Raw genomic sequence first — 18010 nt, forward strand, 5'->3', positions numbered from 1 at the left:
GATCCCTTTCTCTTTAGCCCGTTTCTCTTCCACCTATTGCCTTCCAGCTTCTTACTTCACCCCCCCAACCACACAACTCCCCCCTCACTTGACCTCAACTATCACTTCCTAGCTTGCCCGCCATCTCATTCTGGCCCCTGTCCCTTCCTTTCCCGTCCCGATGAAGGGTCCAGGCCTGAAATATCTGCTGTTTATTTGCCACCATAGAAGCTGCTTGATCTACTGAGTTCCTGCAGCATTTTGTGTGTGTTGCAATAGTTTATCTAAAGCTCTGGTCTCTTTGTGGCGTGTTGGGGAGGAAGCATTAAGAAGAGGATGCCTCACGTCTTAATAAGCTGGTAAGGAAGGCGGGCTCTGTCGTGGGCAAAGTACTGGAGAGTTTAACATCGGTAGCTGAGCGAAGGGCGCTGAGTAGGCTACGGTCAATTATGGATAACTCTGAACATCCTCTACATAGCACCATCCAGAGACAGAGAAGCAGTTTCAGCGACAGGTTACTATCGATGCAATGCTCCTCAGACAGGATGAAGAGGTCAATACTCCCCAATGCCATTAGGCTTTACAATTCTACCGCCAGGACTTAAGAACTTTTTAAAAGCTATTATTAATGCTTTTTGAGATAGTGATTTTGATGCATATCATATTTTTTACTGAGTTAAGTATTGTATGTAATTAGTTTTGCTACAACAAGTGTATGGGACATTGGAAAAAAAGTTGAATTTCCCCATGGGGATGAATAAAGTATCTATCTATCTATCTTTATCTCCATGAGAGAAAGCCTATTTATATCCCCCATTCCTCTGCACTGGCCACTGGGAGAGGAAGGCGGAGGTGAAAACTCTGACCTTCTGTGTGGAGAAGGCCGGACAGCCTGCCTGAATGCCTGAGACATTATTGGTGGCAAGAATAGAATAGTGATCCAGAAATGTGTGACTGCTCACGACAGGTTTGGTTTTAGAACATTACTTGTGTTGTTTACTTATCACCGGCTGTATGAATCTCCACATTACAAACCATAGAGCCACAGGGCACTAGAGCATAGAAACGGGCCTTTCTGCCCATTTACTCCATGCCAAACTATTAATCTGCCTAGTCCTATCAACGTGCCCCCAGACTATAGCCCTCCATACCCTTCCCACCCACTAACTTCCCAAAATTTCTCTTAAATGTTGAAATCAAACCTGCATCCACCACTTGCGCTGACAGCTCGTTCCATGTTCTCACCTCACTCATATTCCCTTTAAACACTTCACCTTTCACCCTTAACCCATGACCCCTAATTCTAGTCCCCCCCCCCAACCTCCGTGGAAAAAGCCTGCTTGCATTTACCCTATCTATACCCTCACAATGTTGTATGCCTATAACAAATCTTCCCTCATTCTCCTGCACTCCAGGGAATAAAGTCCTAACCTATTCAACCTCCAGTCCTAGCACATCCTTGTAAATTATCTCTAAACACTTTCAATCTTTCGTGTAGGTGACCAGAACTGCACAGAGAGTGAATAACAATGTGCAGTTAGCAAGGAGAGGCCACTGTCTGCCTCCATTGTATTCCACGTGTATTTCACCTCCAACACACAGGTCCCAACGGAGCTGGAGGCCCATCATGAAAGGGTAGTCCTCAAAAAATTACTGCAAATCTGAAATTAAAACAGAAAATGCTATAAACTCAGAACATCACCAAGGTCCGCCAACACTGAGCACATCGATACAGAGCGCTGTCACAGGAAAGCAGCCTCAATCATCGGGGTCCCCACCACCCAGGCCATGCTCTCTTCCCACCGCTGTCATCAGGGACCCCCACCACCCAGGCCATGCTCTCTTCTCACTGCTGTCATCAGGGACCCCCACCACCCAGGCCATGCTCTCTTCTCACTGCTGTCATCAGGAACCCCCACCACCCAGGCCATGCTCTCTTCTCACTGCTGTCATCAGGACCCCCACCACCCAGGCCATGCTCTCTTCTTGCTGCTGTCATCAGGGACCCCCACCACCCAGGCCGTGCTCTCTTCTCACTGCTGTCATCAGGGACCCCCACCACCCAGGCCATGCTCTCTTCTCACTGCTGCTATCAGGGACCCCCACCACCCAGGCCGTGCTCTCTTCTCACTGCTGTCATCAGGGACCCCCACCACCCAGGCCATGCTCTCTTCTCACTGCTGCTATCAGGGACCCCCACCACCCAGGCCATGCTCTCTTCTTGCTGCTGTCATCAGGGACCCCCACCACCCAGGCCGTGCTCTCTCACTGCTGTCATCAGGGACCCCACCACCCAGGCCATGCTCTCTTCTTGCTGCTGTCATCAGGGACCCCCACCACCCAGGCCGTGCTCTCTCACTGCTGTCATCAGGACCCCCACCACCCAGGCCATGCTCTCTTCTCACTGCTGTCATCAGGGACCCCCACCACCCAGGCCGTGCTCTCTTCTCACTGCTGTCATCAGGGACCCCCACCACCCAGGCCATGCTCTCTTCTCACTGCTGTCATCAGGGACCCCCACCACCCAGGCCATGCTCTCTTCTCACTGCTGTCATCAGGAACCCCCCACCACCCAGGCCATGCTCTCTTCTCACTGCTGTCATCAGGAACCCCACCACCCAGGCCATGCTCTCTTCTCACTGCTGTCATCAGGGACCCCCACCACCCAGGCCATGCTCTTTTCTCACTGCTGCCATCAGAAAGAAGGTACAGGAGCCTCAAGACCAGCATCACTAGGCTCAGGAACAGTTACTACCCCGAATCACCAGGTTCTTGAACTAGAGGGGATAACTTCACTCACTCCAACACTGAACTGTTTCCACAACCTACAGACTCACTCTCAGGGAATCCATCTCGCATTCTCAATATTATTTATTTATTGTGTGTTTGCAGTTTGTCTCTGGTTGTTTGCCGGTCTTTGTGTGCAGCTTTTCATTAATTCTGTTGTATTTTTTGTTCTGCTGTAAACACCTGCAAGAAAATAAATCTCAGGGTGACACGTACATGCTTTGACAGTGATTACTTTGATCTGTAGAGGGAGAAACCGGGTGAACGTTTTGGGTTGAAGAGCCATTGGTGAGAATTCCTTGGTGACCATTATCCCACACTTTCAGATGGGCCGATAAGGGCATAGGTCGTTGTCTGGAACAGCAGCATTCCTGGGAAAAATCTGACGGCTTGAGGTTAACCACCACTGAACGCAGTTGCAATATAGTGTCAGAGGCAGGTGTATACACCTGTCTCCAGAACCCTCCACCCAGCCTCTTCCACCACCAGCCCAACCCAAACATCTGAGTACACTCACAGGTCGTCTCTGTCTTCATTTCACCCATCACAGCCCATCGTACTCGAGTAGGTCTGCATCTTTGAATTAACAACCAAGTTTAAACAGCTGATTGGGAGATGGGCAGAATCCTCTAACAAACCTTCCTATTACCTGTACATAGCCAGACATGATACTGAGGAATCTGTGATGCAGTGGCTATGGCCCTCCTCCCCCCCGAGTGATTATCACCATCATTTCTAAGATTTTGCCCAATTCCACCCCTTGGTGTCAGGAGTAGCTCTTTCAGGGTCAGCATGGTACCATAGAGGTTAGCATGGTACCATAGAGGTTAGCGTGGTACCATAGAGGTTAGCGTGGTACCATAGAGGTCAGCATGGTACCATAGAGGTCAGCATGGTACCATAGAGGTCAGCGTGGTACCATAGAGGTTAGCGTGGTACCATAGAGGTCAGCGTGGTACCATAGAGGTCAGCGTGGTACCATAGAGGTTAGCATGGTACCATAGAGGTCAGCATGGTACCATAGAGGTTAGCATGGTACCATAGAGGTCAGCATGGTACCATAGAGGTTAGCGTGGTACCATAGAGGTTAGCGTGGTACCATAGAGGTTAGCGTGGTACCATAGAGGTCAGCATGGTACCATAGAGGTTAGCATGGTACCATAGAGGTCAGCATGGTACCATAGAGGTTAGCATGGTACCATAGAGGTTAGCATGGTACCATAGAGGTCAGCATGGTACCATAGAGGTCAGCATGGTACCATAGAGGTTAGCATGGTACCATAGAGGTTAGCATGGTACTTTACATTGCCAGTCTCAATTCCCACCACTGCTCTTGGAGTTTGTGCATTCTCCCGTGCTTCACTTTCCTCCCACAGTCCAAAGGAAGTATGGGGCTGTAGGTGAATTGGTCGCAGGTGTCATTGGGTTTGGGTTAGATGGGCTGTAGTTCTCCAGGATTCATTCCTCCATCTTTTGGCTCGATATCTACCTTCCTCTGCCTTAAATACACCCAAAACTTTTCCCGTGGCTTTGAAACCCACCCTCCACGGGGACAAGAAATCCAGAGGTTCACCTCCCTGGGACACAAGAAATTCCTACACAGCTCAGTGTTAAAACGATCACCCATTAACTTGTAACCACATTCCCGCTGACTCTCAGAATTTTTATCTATGCACCACAAGCAGCATCCCATCTGGCCGTATCACATCTTGGTAAGCCAACTGCTCTGCCTGTGGCTACAGGAAAATGCTGAGAGTGTGGACACAGCTCAGCACATCACAGAAACCTGCCCCCCCCCCCACAGACTGTCTACACGTCTCACTGCCTCAGTACAGCAGTCAGCAAAGTCAAAGACCCCCCCCCCCCCTCCAAACTGGGCAGAAGATACAAAAGCCTGAAAGCATGTACCACCAGGCTCTCAAATCCAGTTGTTAAAAGACTATCAAACAGTCCTCCAGCATGATAAAATGGACTTTCGACCTCGATATGACTGCATCTTATTGTCTGCTGCACTTCGCTTCCTCTGGTTATGAAACACCTTGTTCTGAATTCATCTTCTGCAGCAGGATCTGGATCAGCTGGGAACATGGGCTGACAAAGGCAGATGGAATTCTGAAGGAACTCAGCAGGTCAGGCAGGATCTGTGGACAATGCAAGTCCAGGCCAGGGACTGGAGGCACGGAGGTAGCTGGTCCTGGGGTTGGAAGCCTGTGTGTGGGTGGTTGTGCTGCTGTTGTGTGTTCTGCTGAGGGTATCCAATCTTGGTGCTGAAATATTTGTTTATTTAGTGATACAGTGAGGAGTAGGCCCAGCAGGTCCTTTCAACCCTTAAACCAACTCTGCCACAGCAACCCCAATTATATCCCTATGCCAATCATTTACGACGATAGATTCACCTACCCAGTACAGCTTTGGACTGTGGGAGGAAGACAGAGCACCCAGAGAGAACCCACGCGCTCCCCGGAAAGGATATGCTGACTCCTTAGAGAGGATGCTGGGATTGACACCCAAGCTGTAGTACATCACGCTGACTACCACAGTACCATATATGGCAACAGTTGTGGATAGCTGCCGGCACATCATTAGGTTACGTTGCTTGTTGACACAAACAATGTGTTTCACTCTACATTTTGATGCACGCGTGATAAATAAAGCTGATTCTGAACCTGTCAGAGGATAAATTTAACCTCAAGGTTAGTCTGTCATTGGACGGGTTTATCTGGGGAACATGTAAGTGGTTTAGTCTGTGACATCAGCAGCTCTAACCCATGGACCGGCCGTGTGGAGTGGGACACGGGGTGGTGAGTTTCTTCACGCTGAGGGGAGGCCTGCAATAGGCTGCTTGGGGGAAGAGGGGCGGACTTGGGCAGAATTAGGGGTAATGTTTAAGGGGGAGTGGGGAGAGGAGAGCGCAGTGATTATTTTTGCCCCACCACTGTGTCTCCAAGGAGATCAGCATCTGTATTCTGTCTAGGAATCGATCCAACACAGGAACAGGCCCTTTAGCCCACACATCTGTGCTGACCATATCCACACTAACCCGGGTTTCCATGACTGCAAAGCTGATCTACAGTATGTACCAATCTGCCCTCATCAACTTCAAATGTACAACCCATTCCCGATTACTGAGCCATTGTTAATCCCAACAGCCGCTTATTTGGGACAAATCTTAAAGAACAAAAACAAATTGAGAAAATAGCTGGGATTCCCTACATTTATTTGGGACACTACACTGCTCATCTGGGACAGGGGACTGTTGCCGAGCAGTTTCTAATGAGAGTCAGTCGCATGCACCGTGCTACACCGTGCTCCAGTTTGTAAATAGCACCAACAGCCTGTGCTTGCGTTAAAAAAGCAGCACTTTTTGACACTGATAGACCATGAGACCACAAGACACAGCAGCAGAATTAGATCATTTGGCCTATTAAGCCAATTCCACCTTTTCATCATGGCTAATCCATTTCCCTCTCAACTCCATTCTCCTGCTTCCTCCACATAAAGCATAAGGGTTATTGGGAGGAGGAGGAGAAGATCGGGGCTGAGAGGGCCATGATGAAATGGCGGTGCAGACTTGATGGGCTAAATGGCCTAATTCTGCTCCTATACCTTATGGTGAGATCCTCAAACTGAGGGGAGGAGGACTGGAACAAGTGTCCTCAGGGTTATATGGGTATAGAAATTGGAGAGTGTTCAGGGGAGGAGGAGGGTGAGGGGAGAATACAGTGATCGTTTCTTTGTCCCACCACTCAGCATCTCCTGCAATGGCTGATATTTCAGAGACACCCACAGAAAAGGGCCTATGATATCAGCCACTGGCCATTCAACCCTTCTATCCACAGATCTAACTACACCCACCCCTGTCCCAAGTGAAACAGACCAGACCATGGCCTGTTCCGAGTTCCTGATCCGTTGACTCCCTGTTGCCGTACCTCTCTCCCCCCACACCCCCACAGGCAGTCACCTCCAGACCTGGAGTGGCCAAGGCTGGGGGAAAGGGGTGGGAGATCTGACAGAGGTTAATGAGATTATGAAGCACAGATCGATGAGATGGACAGCATCCTTTTCCCAGGGTGAAACGTCTAATACCAGAGAGCGTGCATTTAAGGTGAGAGGGGTAACTTCAAGGGAGATGTTTAAACGCAGAGGGTGGGTGTGTGGAATGCACTGCCTGGTGTGGTGGTAGAAGCAGATACATTAGAGATGTTTAGATAGGCACACGGATGTGTGGAAATAGATATGAACATTGTGTAGGCAGAAAAGATGAGTTTAGTTGGACATTATATTACTAATTTAATGGGCTCAACACAACTTTGTGGGCTGAAGGGTCTGTGCCAGGCTGTACTGTTCCATGTTTTACTGATATGCACAGTGGCCACAAACACAAGCACAGGGAGCCTTCATTCTCAAACCATTTTTATTTCTCTTTGGAAATGTACAACGTGTTAAATAACGCGAAGGATAGAGGGGGGGGGGGTTGTCCGCTAGGGTTTGGGGTGGGGATGGACCAGCGGACTAGACCTGATGAGATTGGGAGAAGCGGCAGTGGGTAGGCGATGTGGGATACTACCCCCTACATTCACGTCTGGGACGCTTGGGGCATCCGTCCACAAATGACCCTCTCCACTGCCCACCCACCACCCCTCCCCCTCAGCTAGGGGTTGGGTGATGAATTCTGAAGGGTCCGCAGAGTGAGGTGGGTGTGGGAATGCAGATCGGTGAACCCCTCCCAGAGCCCCATTTGGCAATGAAAGAGTCATGGATGGGAGGGGGAAAAGCAACAACGTGTGGGCAGCCCTTCCCCAGAGAACAAGGGGGGGGGGGGTCAGCAAGAGTCCCACAACCTCTCCCTCCCCCCACCTCATGCCAGCCCCACACCACTGTTCGATCACGTTGAGGGTGGGGGGTGGGGGGCACCCAATTCCAGTGACCAAACCACAGTCAGACACGCGGGGGTCAGTGCGGTGTCTGTACGGGGTGGGGGGGGGGGGGTCAGTGGGATTGGGATAGGTGATTGAGGGGGAAAAACACAGGTGGGTAAATCTGTTTGAGGATGGACATGCAGGTGGGGGTGAGCCCTGCTCTCGGAAGGGGTACTCGGGGGCAGGAAACTGGTGCCCACTTTGGACAACTCCCCCACGATCACTTCCCCCTGCTGCCGCCCCTCCCTTGGCGCTGAGCTGGGGTCCGACCACCGCCGCTGGGACCTGTGGGCAGACACAGAAAGAGAGATGGTTACAGGTGGAACCACCTACCATTCCACACACTTCATGTCCCCTGACACCTGGAACCTCCACCAAACTGCTAATGTCTTCCACAGTGAATACTGATACAAAACACTTACTCAGTTCGTCCACTATTTCGTTGTTCCCCATTACTACCTCTCCAGCATGACTTTGCAGCTCTCCCACCCTCACCTCTCATGTATTTGAAAAAATTTTTGGTATCTTTTGGTAAACACTCAATTCCCCTACTATGCAAAAATCTATCCAACCTTGTCTTAAATAAATTTATTGTGGCAGCCTCCACTGCTTCATTGGGCAGAGAATTCCACAGATTCACCACTCCCTGGGAAAAGCAGTTCCTCCTCATCTCCATCCTAAATCTACTCCCAGAATCTTGAGGATATATCCACTAGTTCTAGTCTCACCAACCAGTGGAAACAACTTTCCTGTCTCTATCTTATCTATCCCTTTCATAATTTTATATGTTTCTGTAAGATCTCCTCTAATTCTTCTGATTTCCCGCGAGTACAGTCCCAGGCGACTCAACTTTTCATCATAGTCTAATCCCTTCATCTCTGGAATCAACCTGGTGAACCTCCTCTGCACCGCCTCCAAAGCCAGTATATCCCTCCTCAAGCAAGGAGACCAGAACTGCACGCAGTACTCCAGGTTTTGGACCAACAACATGGCCACCCTGGTGAACTGGTGTTGAGGTAACCCATGTGACCCTCCCTCACCAATCCAGGAGCCAAGTGGATTCCTCTCCCAGAATGGTCTGGGATTCCTGCAGGAAGCTGACTGCACATCTCCGTTCCCTGAGGACCGAGAGATGCTGGAACCTGTGGCAAGACTTCCCATTGGCATTGACATTAATACTCGTTACTGTGACCTTAGAGATTGTGCTACATCTCCTTGTCAATGCTCAGTCCAGCAGAAACAGGCACCCTTACCCTGAGCCTATGCACCCATAACAGGAACTTCCTGAAATGGTGTCGCTCGCTCCCAATCACTCCCGAATCCCTGCCCTTCTTTTCAAGGATGGTGCAGACGTAGTTCCAACAGAGAGGGAGTCTCTTTCCATGGAAGGCCTGAGTGATGAGACTAGCCTCCAGCTCTGGGGAGGTATGCCCGGGCATGCAATTTTTTTGTGGAGGTAAATCTTCCCCCTCAGCCAGTTCCTTCGCTTCCGATTCATTCGAAGCGCACGCCCTCCTTTTTGTGGGGAAGTCTGGTGGCCTTGGGCCCTCAGCACCACATCCTCCTTCATGGCTTCTCCACGCCCCTGCTGAGTCACAGAGATAACACTCATCGTCACCCACAGACGCAGCCAGGTGAGCTAACTTTTACTCAGCACTCAGGGATGCAGCAATATCACATTGCACCACCCTTTTTAGAGTTGCAAACATGAACTATGGCAAGTCACCAGCCACTTTCGCTGCTGTGGCCCGAGCTGTGACCCAGCCAAACTGGCTTCCTCCGAGAAGAAACTGTACTCCTCTACCAAAGATTAGACACCTCTCTCCGTCCTCGTCACCGTTTCTCAGGGTTTATTCCGAAATAAAACTACTTTTTCCCCAAGTGGTCACACATCACCACCCCTCCCCAAAGTATGGCCCTGCTTCAATACCATCCCTTCCACAGTCAGCAATGAGGGTGGGGTGGAGTTAATGAAAGAGACAGAATAAACTTTTCTCTGGGCTGTGGGGCAAGGGTCGCGGCAGAAACAGCAGTGGTCTCCAAGCCTCCCCCGGCTGATTGATCTTCTGGCTCTGCAGACAGAAGTGGGTCTGAAGCGCCACCATGTGGTGATTGCTGTTACTGCCGAACCCGAACTCGAGGGCGGAGGCATGCCATGGAGCAGCAGACCCCCGCCCGCACAGGCAGATCCCAGACTGGGTCTGCAGACAAAAGGTTAACTTACAGGTTGAGTTGGTGGTGAGGAAGGCAAATACAATGTTAACATTCATCTCAAGAGGACTAGAACGTAAAGCGAGGATATAATGAAGAGGCTTTATAAAATATTGGTCAGGCTGCACGTGGACTATTCTGAGTTTTGGGCTCCCTATCTAAGAAAAGACATGCTGGCACTGAAGAGTAACCAGCCGAGGTTGAAGAGAATGATTCTGGGAATGAAAGCATTTATGTATGAGGAGCAGTTGATGGCTCCGGGCCTGTACTTGGAGTTCAGAAGAATGAGAGGTACATTTGAAGTGGAGTTTGATAGGCTCTTGGCTAGTCAGGGCATCAAAGGTTACGGGAAGAAAGCAGGAGAATGGGGTTCAGAGGGATAATAAATCAGCCATGGTGGATGGGCAGAACAGATTTGATGGGCCAAATGGCCCAATTCTGCCCCAATATTTTATGGTAAAATAGAGTAAGTTAAAAGGTTGACACAACATTATGGGTTATGGGTCAGTACTGTGCTGTAATTCTATATTCTAGAAACTATGGTTAAGATTTTCCATCCACAGCTGCCTGCTGTGGACCATCAGCTGAATGAGAGGAGGGGAAATCAGCAGATAATGAGGAGCTGAATACCTGCCAAACAGACCACCCCCTTCACCCCCCAGAGAGGGAGAGGCCATACTTACCCCGGTCACAATATCACACATTTACAGTTATTACAGTCCTGACCACTCTCATCGGGAGGATTCGATTTCCTCACTTTGTGCTGACTGATCTCTCGGACCAAGGTGTAGAAGGCATCCTCCACGCCCTGAAACCACAAAGCAGACCGTTAGGAGAACTCCAGCTGCAGGAACCACAGGCCAGTTGGGAGAGTGGGCCAGAGGACAGAGATTCTGCAGCTGCTGGAAATCCAGAGGAACTCACCAAGTCAGGCAGCATCTTCACAAGACTAATACAAGGGGGCATAATTTTAAGCTAATTGGAAGAACGTGTTTGGGTGTGTGTTGTGGGGGGAGGGAAGCTGTCAGAGGTAAGCTTTTTATTTACATAGGGGGTGACGGGTGGGGGAGGTAGCAGAAGCAAAGGCAGAGACATCAGGGACTTAGGCACATGGATGATAGAAAAGTGGAGGGCTATGTAGGAGGGAAGAGTTAGATTGATCTTGGAGTAGGTTAAATGGTTGTGCGCTGAAGAGCCTATACTGTGCTCCAGGCCTGTGTGTGTTCCTCAGGTACAAAGTGATGTCTTTTAGCAAGTTCAACCAGGGTTGGATGGACAGTTGATGACAGGCCGTGGTAGAGAGCAGAGAGCTACAAGCACATGGTTCCTTGTAAGTGGCTGGTTAATTGGGGTTTAAACAACAGCTTTGCACTCATCAGCAAAGGAACTGATTATTGACTTTGGGAAAGGGAAGTTGAAGGAACACACTCCAGTCCTCATCAAGGGACCAGCAGTGGAAGGGGTGAGCGGTTTCATTTTCCTGGGTGTCAACATCTCTGAGGATCTATCCTGGACCCAACATACTGAGGTTCTCGTCACCCTGTTACAGGAAAGGCTATGTGGAACAAGCTGCCAGTGGAAATGGTGCATGCAGGTTTGCTTTCAACATTTAAGAGAGCTAGGAAAGTGGAGAGGGTGAAAGAAAGATTCAGGATGTTCCCAGGACTGCAGGGCGGAGTCATAAAGAGGGACTGGATGAACTGGGAGACACACAAAATGCTGGAGGAACTCAGCAAATTAGGGAGCATCCATGGAAAGCAATTGTACACAACATTATGCGGGTATAGGTAGCGGAAATGCATGCAGGCATTTTCTACAGAGTTTAGGTGAGCCTAGAACTGGAGATCATGGGTTAAGGGTGAAAGGTGAAATATTTAAAGGGAATATGAGGGGGAATTTCTTCACTCAGAGGGTGATGAGTATGTAGAAGTGGTGGATACAGGTTTGGTTTCAACATTTAAGAGGAATTTTGATAGTGCAAGGATGAGAGGAGTTTGGAAGCCTGTTATCCAGGTGCAGATCGATGGGACCAGGCAGACTGATAGCTCGACATGAACTAGATGAGCTGAGCGACTTTCTATACTGTAGTGGTCTATGACTACGAATCAACAGCTGAGGCCCTTCATTGGGACTGGAAAGGAAGGGGGACTGGGGTGGGGGAAGAAGGCGGCGTATAAGCTGGCAGGTAATACACAAAACCAGGTGAGGGGGAAAGTGGGAGAGGGGCTGAAGTCAAAGCTCATCTGCAGATTCTCCTGTGTTTCAGATAAGTGGAGGGCTGTTTTCCCAGGAGCTATGGAAACCGGTCATCTTGTAGAAAATACACAAAATAGACTTTATAAAATCAGTCCTGATGAGGTGTCTCGACCTGAAATGACAACAGTACTCTTTTCCATACATGCTGACTGGCCTGCCGAGTTTCTCCAGCATTTTGCGTGTGTTGCTTACCCCTCCCACCCCTCTGGTCTCACCTGTCACCTTCTAGCTTGCCTTCATTCCCCTACACCCACCTTCTGCTCTGCTGTCTTCCCCCTTCCTTTCCACTCCTGCTCAGAATCAGGATTAATATCACTGGCATTTGTCGTGAAATTTGTGGAATATGTTGTGAACTTTGGAGGGTCTCGGCCCAAAACATCAACAGTTTATTCATTTCCATAGATGCTGCCTGACCTGCTGAGCTCCTCCAGCATTTTGTGTGAAGCACAGGTTAAAGGTGAGAGGGGAAAGTTTAAAGGAGCAGTTCTGGAGACAGGGAGTGGGCTACAAGTCTGTAATGAAAAGGTATCATCAGTAACAAGCACCAGGAAAGTATAGGACTATTAAAAAATAATAATAATTTGGTTCACTACAATCCTCACCCATTTGATTTGTGACTGTAGCCAGGACCAGACGGCCCGAGTTATAGGGAAAGGCTGGCCAGGTTAGGTCTTTGGTCTTTAGAGTGTAGGAGAGTGAGGGACAACCTGATAGATGGGTCTAAAATTCTGAGAGACAAAGAAAAGATTGATAGTAACAGTATTTTCCCCAGTGTAGAGGAGTCCAAAACGAGAGGATATAGATTTGGGTGAGAGGGAAAAGATTTAAAAGTGACTTTTTCATATAGAGGGCGATTGAGTATATGGAATGAGCTGCGAAAGGAAATGGTTGAGGCAGGTACAAGGTTTATAAGACACCTGGACAGGTAAGTGGATGAGAAAGGTTTAGAGGAATATGGGCCAAACACAGGGGAGTGAGACCAACTCAGACTGGCATCTTGGTCAGCAGGGATGAGATGAGCCAAAGGGCCGTTTCTGCATGGCATAACTATTATCAGCAGTTTTGGGCCCCTTATTGGAGAGGGTTTAGAACAGAGGTTCCCAACTATTTTTATGCCATGGACCCCTACCATTAAATGAGGAGTCTGTGGACCTCAGGTTGGAACCCCTGGCTTACAGGAAGTTCACGAGAAAGATTCTGAAAATGAAAGGATTAATGTATGAAGAGCATTTGATGGCTCTGGGGCTGTAGTTGATGGAGTTCAGAAGAATGAAGGGGCCTATTGAATATTGAAAAGCCTCAATAGAGTGGATGTGGAGAGGATGTTTCCTGTAGTGAGACACAGACTCAGCGGGAAGTCTAACAGAGATGAGGTGCAATTTCTTTACCAGAGGGCGATGAATTTGTTGAATTCTCTGTAACAGGAGGCCAAGTTATTGAGTATATTTAAAGCAGAGGTTGATGGATTCTGGATTAGTCAGGGAGTCAAAGGTTACAGGGAAAAGGCAGGAGAATGGGGTTGAGACAGATAATAAATCAGCCATGATGAAATGCTGGAGCAAACACAATGGGCTGAATGGCCTAATTCTGCTCCTAAGTCTTATGGCTCACTGAAAGCCAGTGTCTGCCTGCGTCCATGGTTGAGAGGAAGGAAAGGGGCTTTTATTTATTTATACAGAGATACAGTGAGGAACAGGCCCTTCCAGCCCAATGAGCCTCCGATTTAACCCCAGCCTCATCATAGGACAATTTACAATGACCAATTAACCTACTAACTGGCATGTCTTTGGACTGTGGGAGGACACCGAAGGACCCGGAAGAAACCCACACACGGTCACACAGAAAGGAATTACAGGCTTGCTTATGGTAGATGCCAGATTTCAACTCCAAACCCCATGATCTCGCACTGTAATAGCATCTCGCTAACCTAAGTTACTATCAACCCCATTCTCCTGCCTTCTCCCTGTAATCTTTGACGCCCTGACTAATCAAGAGCCTTTCAATATACCCAATGACTTGACCTCCACAGCCGCCCGTGTTGTTCTACTGAACGTGCCAAGTTGGCGTCGGGATCTGAGGTGATGCTTGTGGTTTCCCCCAGCACATCCTCAGACTGTGTTAGTGGTTACTGCAAATATATTTCACTCTACCTTTTTTCCTGATGTACACGATAAATAAATCTGAATCAGCGTCAGCCTCCTACCTGTCTGGTCTTGGCTGAGGTCTCGATATACGGGATTCCGTAGCTCCGGGCCAGGTCCTGCGCCTGCCGCGTTTCTACTGTCCGGGACGGGAGGTCACACTTGTTCCCCACCAGGACCATCGGAACATCGTCAGAATCCTTTACCCGCTTGATCTGCTCTCTGCCGGGCCGGGGAAGAGAGGGACACCTGATGTCAGGTGCGGCACCAACTGTTACCATGGAAACCGCGAAGCCCCTCGGCCTGCTGAGCCTGCGCTGGCCTTTAACAGAGCTCTCCAAAGAGTTGCACTTCCTTCCTCCCTCCCTCCCTCCCTGCACAGCACTCATTTCAAAATTAATGAAATCTGTGAAAAAAATCTCCTACATTTTATATACTCTTCTAGGAAACACTGAGTGGCCAGTTTATTAGGTATACCTGCTCATTAATGCAAATAGCTCATCAGCCAATCATGTAGCAGCAACTCATTGCACAAAAGCACGCAGACATGGTCATGAGGTCCAGTTGTTGTTCAGACTAAACATCAAAATGGGGAAGAAATGTGATCTGAGTGACTTTGACCATGGAATCTCAAGGTTGTATAATGAATACATACTTAGATACTAAAAGTACTTTGAAGATTGTTGGTGCCAGATGGGGTGATTTGAGTATCTCAGAAACTACAGATCTGGGATTTTCAGGCACAGCAATCTCTAGAGTTTACAGAGGATGGTGCAAAGACCAAAAACCATCCAGCCTGCAGCAGTTCTGTAGCTGAAAACGTCTTGTTAATGGGAGAGGTCAGAGGAGAATGGCCAGACTAGTTCAAGCTGACAGGAAGGTGACAGTAACTCAAATCACCACGTGTTACAAGTGGTGTGCAGAGCAGCATCTCTGAAGGAACAAAATATCTAACTTTTAAGTGGTTGGGCTATAGCACCAGAAGACCACAAATATACACTCAGTGGCCATCTTATTAGCTACAGTAGTGGTCGCCAACATTTTTAAGCCCAAGATCCCCTACCTCGGCCTTAGTGAAAGGCAAGATCGACCTACTAAATTGTTTAGACACATGCACGCACACGGGCAGAAGGGAGCCCCGCAGCCCCGGAAGCAGTCTCTCTTTGCAGGCGGCTTTCCGTAGCGGGAGTGTTGCTATGTAACCATTATCCTAATTGGTATTACTTATGTTTATAATGCTCACATCACAACACCTTTAATTCTATATTTCATTATTTAATTTTATTTCAACACGAAAAATAAATGAATAAAAATTGACTGTTGCACTCAGTGTGATGACGGGGGCTGAATACTTTCTGCTAGTTCCCTGAAATTTGGCTCCTAACTACAGACAGCCAGTCTGAGACAGTCTGAGGTGTCTGTCAGTAAGACAGCTTCTGTACTTAGATTTAATCATTTTCATCTGTTTCAGCACAGCGCCCTCGCAAACCTCCTGACAGACTGAATGTTTGAATGGACAGTTTCCTTTGTTAGACTGAATGTTGAATCTGCCACGTTTTTCAGGTGTTTTGAATTGGTAAACTGTTACTGAGACACCAGTATAAGTTTCAGAGGTACGCAAGATAGTGACACCACTGTCTTTGTTTCCCAGTTCTTTTACATGTGGGGAATGATAGAATTTAAAGGGGCAGAAGTGTTGTAATGTGAGCATTATAAAGATAGGTTGATGCCGATTAGGATAATAGTGATGTAGTGGTGCTCCCGCTGTGGAGAGCTGTCTGTGGGGAGAGGTTTATCGGTGCTCCCGCTGTGGACAGCTGTTTGTGGGGAGAGGTTTATCGGTGCTCCCGCTGTGGACAGCTGTTTGTGGGGAGAGGTTTATCGGTGCTCCCGCTGTGGAGAGCTGTTTGTGGGGAGAGGTTTATCGGTGCTCCCGCTGTGGACAGCTGTTTGTGGGGAGAGGTTTATCGGTGCTCCCGCTGTGGACAGCTGTTTGTGGGGAGAGGTTTATCGGTGCTCCCGCTGTGGACAGCTGTTTGTGGGGAGAGGTTTATCGGTGCTCCCGCTGTGGAGAGCTGTTTGTGGGGAGAGGTTTATCGGTGCTCCCGCTGTGGAGAGCTGTTTCTGGGGAGAGGTTTATCGGTGCTCCCGCTGTGGAGAGCTGTTTGTGGGGAGAGGTTTATCGGTGCTCCCGCTGTGGAGAGCTGTCTGTGGGGAGAGGTTTATCGGTGCTCCCGCTGTGGAGAGCTGTTTGTGGGGAGAGGTTTATCGGTGCTCCCGCTGTGGACAGCTGTTTGTGGGGAGAGGTTTATCGGTGCTCCCGCTGTGGACAGCTGTTTGTGGGGAGAGGTTTATCGGTGCTCCCGCTGTGGAGAGCTGTTTGTGGGGAGAGGTTTATCGGTGCTCCCGCTGTGGACAGCTGTTTGTGGGGAGAGGTTTATCGGTGCTCCCGCTGTGGACAGCTGTTTGTGGGGAGAGGTTTATCGGTGCTCCCGCTGTGGACAGCTGTTTGTGGGAGAGGTTTATCGGTGCTCCCGCTGTGGAGAGCTGTTTGTGGGGAGAGGTTTATCGGTGCTCCCGCTGTGGAGAGCTGTTTGTGGGGAGAGGTTTATCGGTGCTCCCGCTGTGGAGAGCTGTTTGTGGGGAGAGGTTTATCGGTGCTCCCGCTGTGGACAGCTGTTTGTGGGGAGAGGTTTATCGGTGCTCCCGCTGTGGAGAGCTGTTTGTGGGGAGAGGTTTATCGGTGCTCCCGCTGTGGAGAGCTGTTTGTGGGGAGAGGTTTATCGGTGCTCCCGCTGTGGAGAGCTGTTTGTGGGGAGAGGTTTATCGGTGCTCCCGCTGTGGACAGCTGTTTGTGGGGAGAGGTTTATCGGTGCTCCCGCTGTGGAGAGCTGTTTGTGGGGAGAGGTTTATCGGTGCTCCCGCTGTGGAGAGCTGTTTGTGGGGAGAGGTTTATCGGTGCTCCCGCTGTGGAGAGCTGTTTGTGGGGAGAGGTTTATCGGTGCTCCCGCTGTGGACAGCTGTTTGTGGGGAGAGGTTTATCGGTGCTCCCGCTGTGGAGAGCTGTTTCTGGGGAGAGGTTTATCGGTGCTCCCGCTGTGGAGAGCTGTTTCTGGGGAGAGGTTGTTTCCTGGTTGCGGGATTTTGCTTCTGGTCTTTTCTGCACATGAACATTTTTTATTTCTTTTGCGACCTGCTGGGAAAGTGTCAAAGATCAACCGGTCGATCGTGATCAACTGGTTGGTGACCAAGCTACAGGGGACCAATCGTCTAGAAGATGCATTCTTTCTAGAAAATTTAGTGTATAATTTGTTTAGTTTCAGTTTTTATGAGAATGCAGCTTCTCTGACGCTCTCTGCCTGTGATGCTGCTGCTGCAGCAAGTTTTTGATCGCACCGGTGCCCACATGGACTTGTGTAGATGGTAATAAACTCAACTCTGATGTCCTCAGGGAGGGAGTTTAGAGGACGCACTGGGAGCATGGCAGTTAGCAGAAAGCTACTACAGCTTGGGGCGGAATACAGAGTTCAATTCCAGTGTCCTCAGTAAGAAGTTTGTACTTTACTTCCTACATGCAGCACGTGGGTTTCCTCTCACAGTACCGGTTAGCAGGTTAATTGGTCGTTGTACACTGCTGTGTGATTAGGCTCGGGTTAAGCAGGTGGTTGCTGGACAGTGTGGCTCATTGGGCTGGAAGGGCCTGTTTCATCCTTTTAT

The 18010-nt window shown here is 49.3% G+C and overlaps 1 protein-coding gene across 1 annotated transcript in view; it reads right to left on the bottom strand.

Moving 5' to 3' along the window:
* Nucleotides 1–7162: 7162 nt before the first annotated feature.
* The window catches only part of LOC140729768 (GTPase HRas), a 45088-nt gene continuing 34240 nt past the window's right edge, over nucleotides 7163–18010 (bottom strand). Inside the window, exons 4-6 of the mRNA XM_073049963.1 lie at nucleotides 14356–14515; nucleotides 10580–10704; nucleotides 7163–7970 (exon numbers count right to left, since the gene is read on the bottom strand). Of these exons, the coding sequence (XP_072906064.1) occupies nucleotides 10585–10704; nucleotides 14356–14515 (280 nt within the window). The 3' untranslated portion in view covers nucleotides 7163–7970; nucleotides 10580–10584. The remainder of the gene's footprint in view (nucleotides 7971–10579; nucleotides 10705–14355; nucleotides 14516–18010) is intronic.

The sequence above is a fragment of the Hemitrygon akajei genome, chromosome 6 (assembly GCF_048418815.1).
Source record: "Hemitrygon akajei chromosome 6, sHemAka1.3, whole genome shotgun sequence".
Lineage (NCBI taxonomy): Eukaryota > Metazoa > Chordata > Chondrichthyes > Myliobatiformes > Dasyatidae > Hemitrygon > Hemitrygon akajei.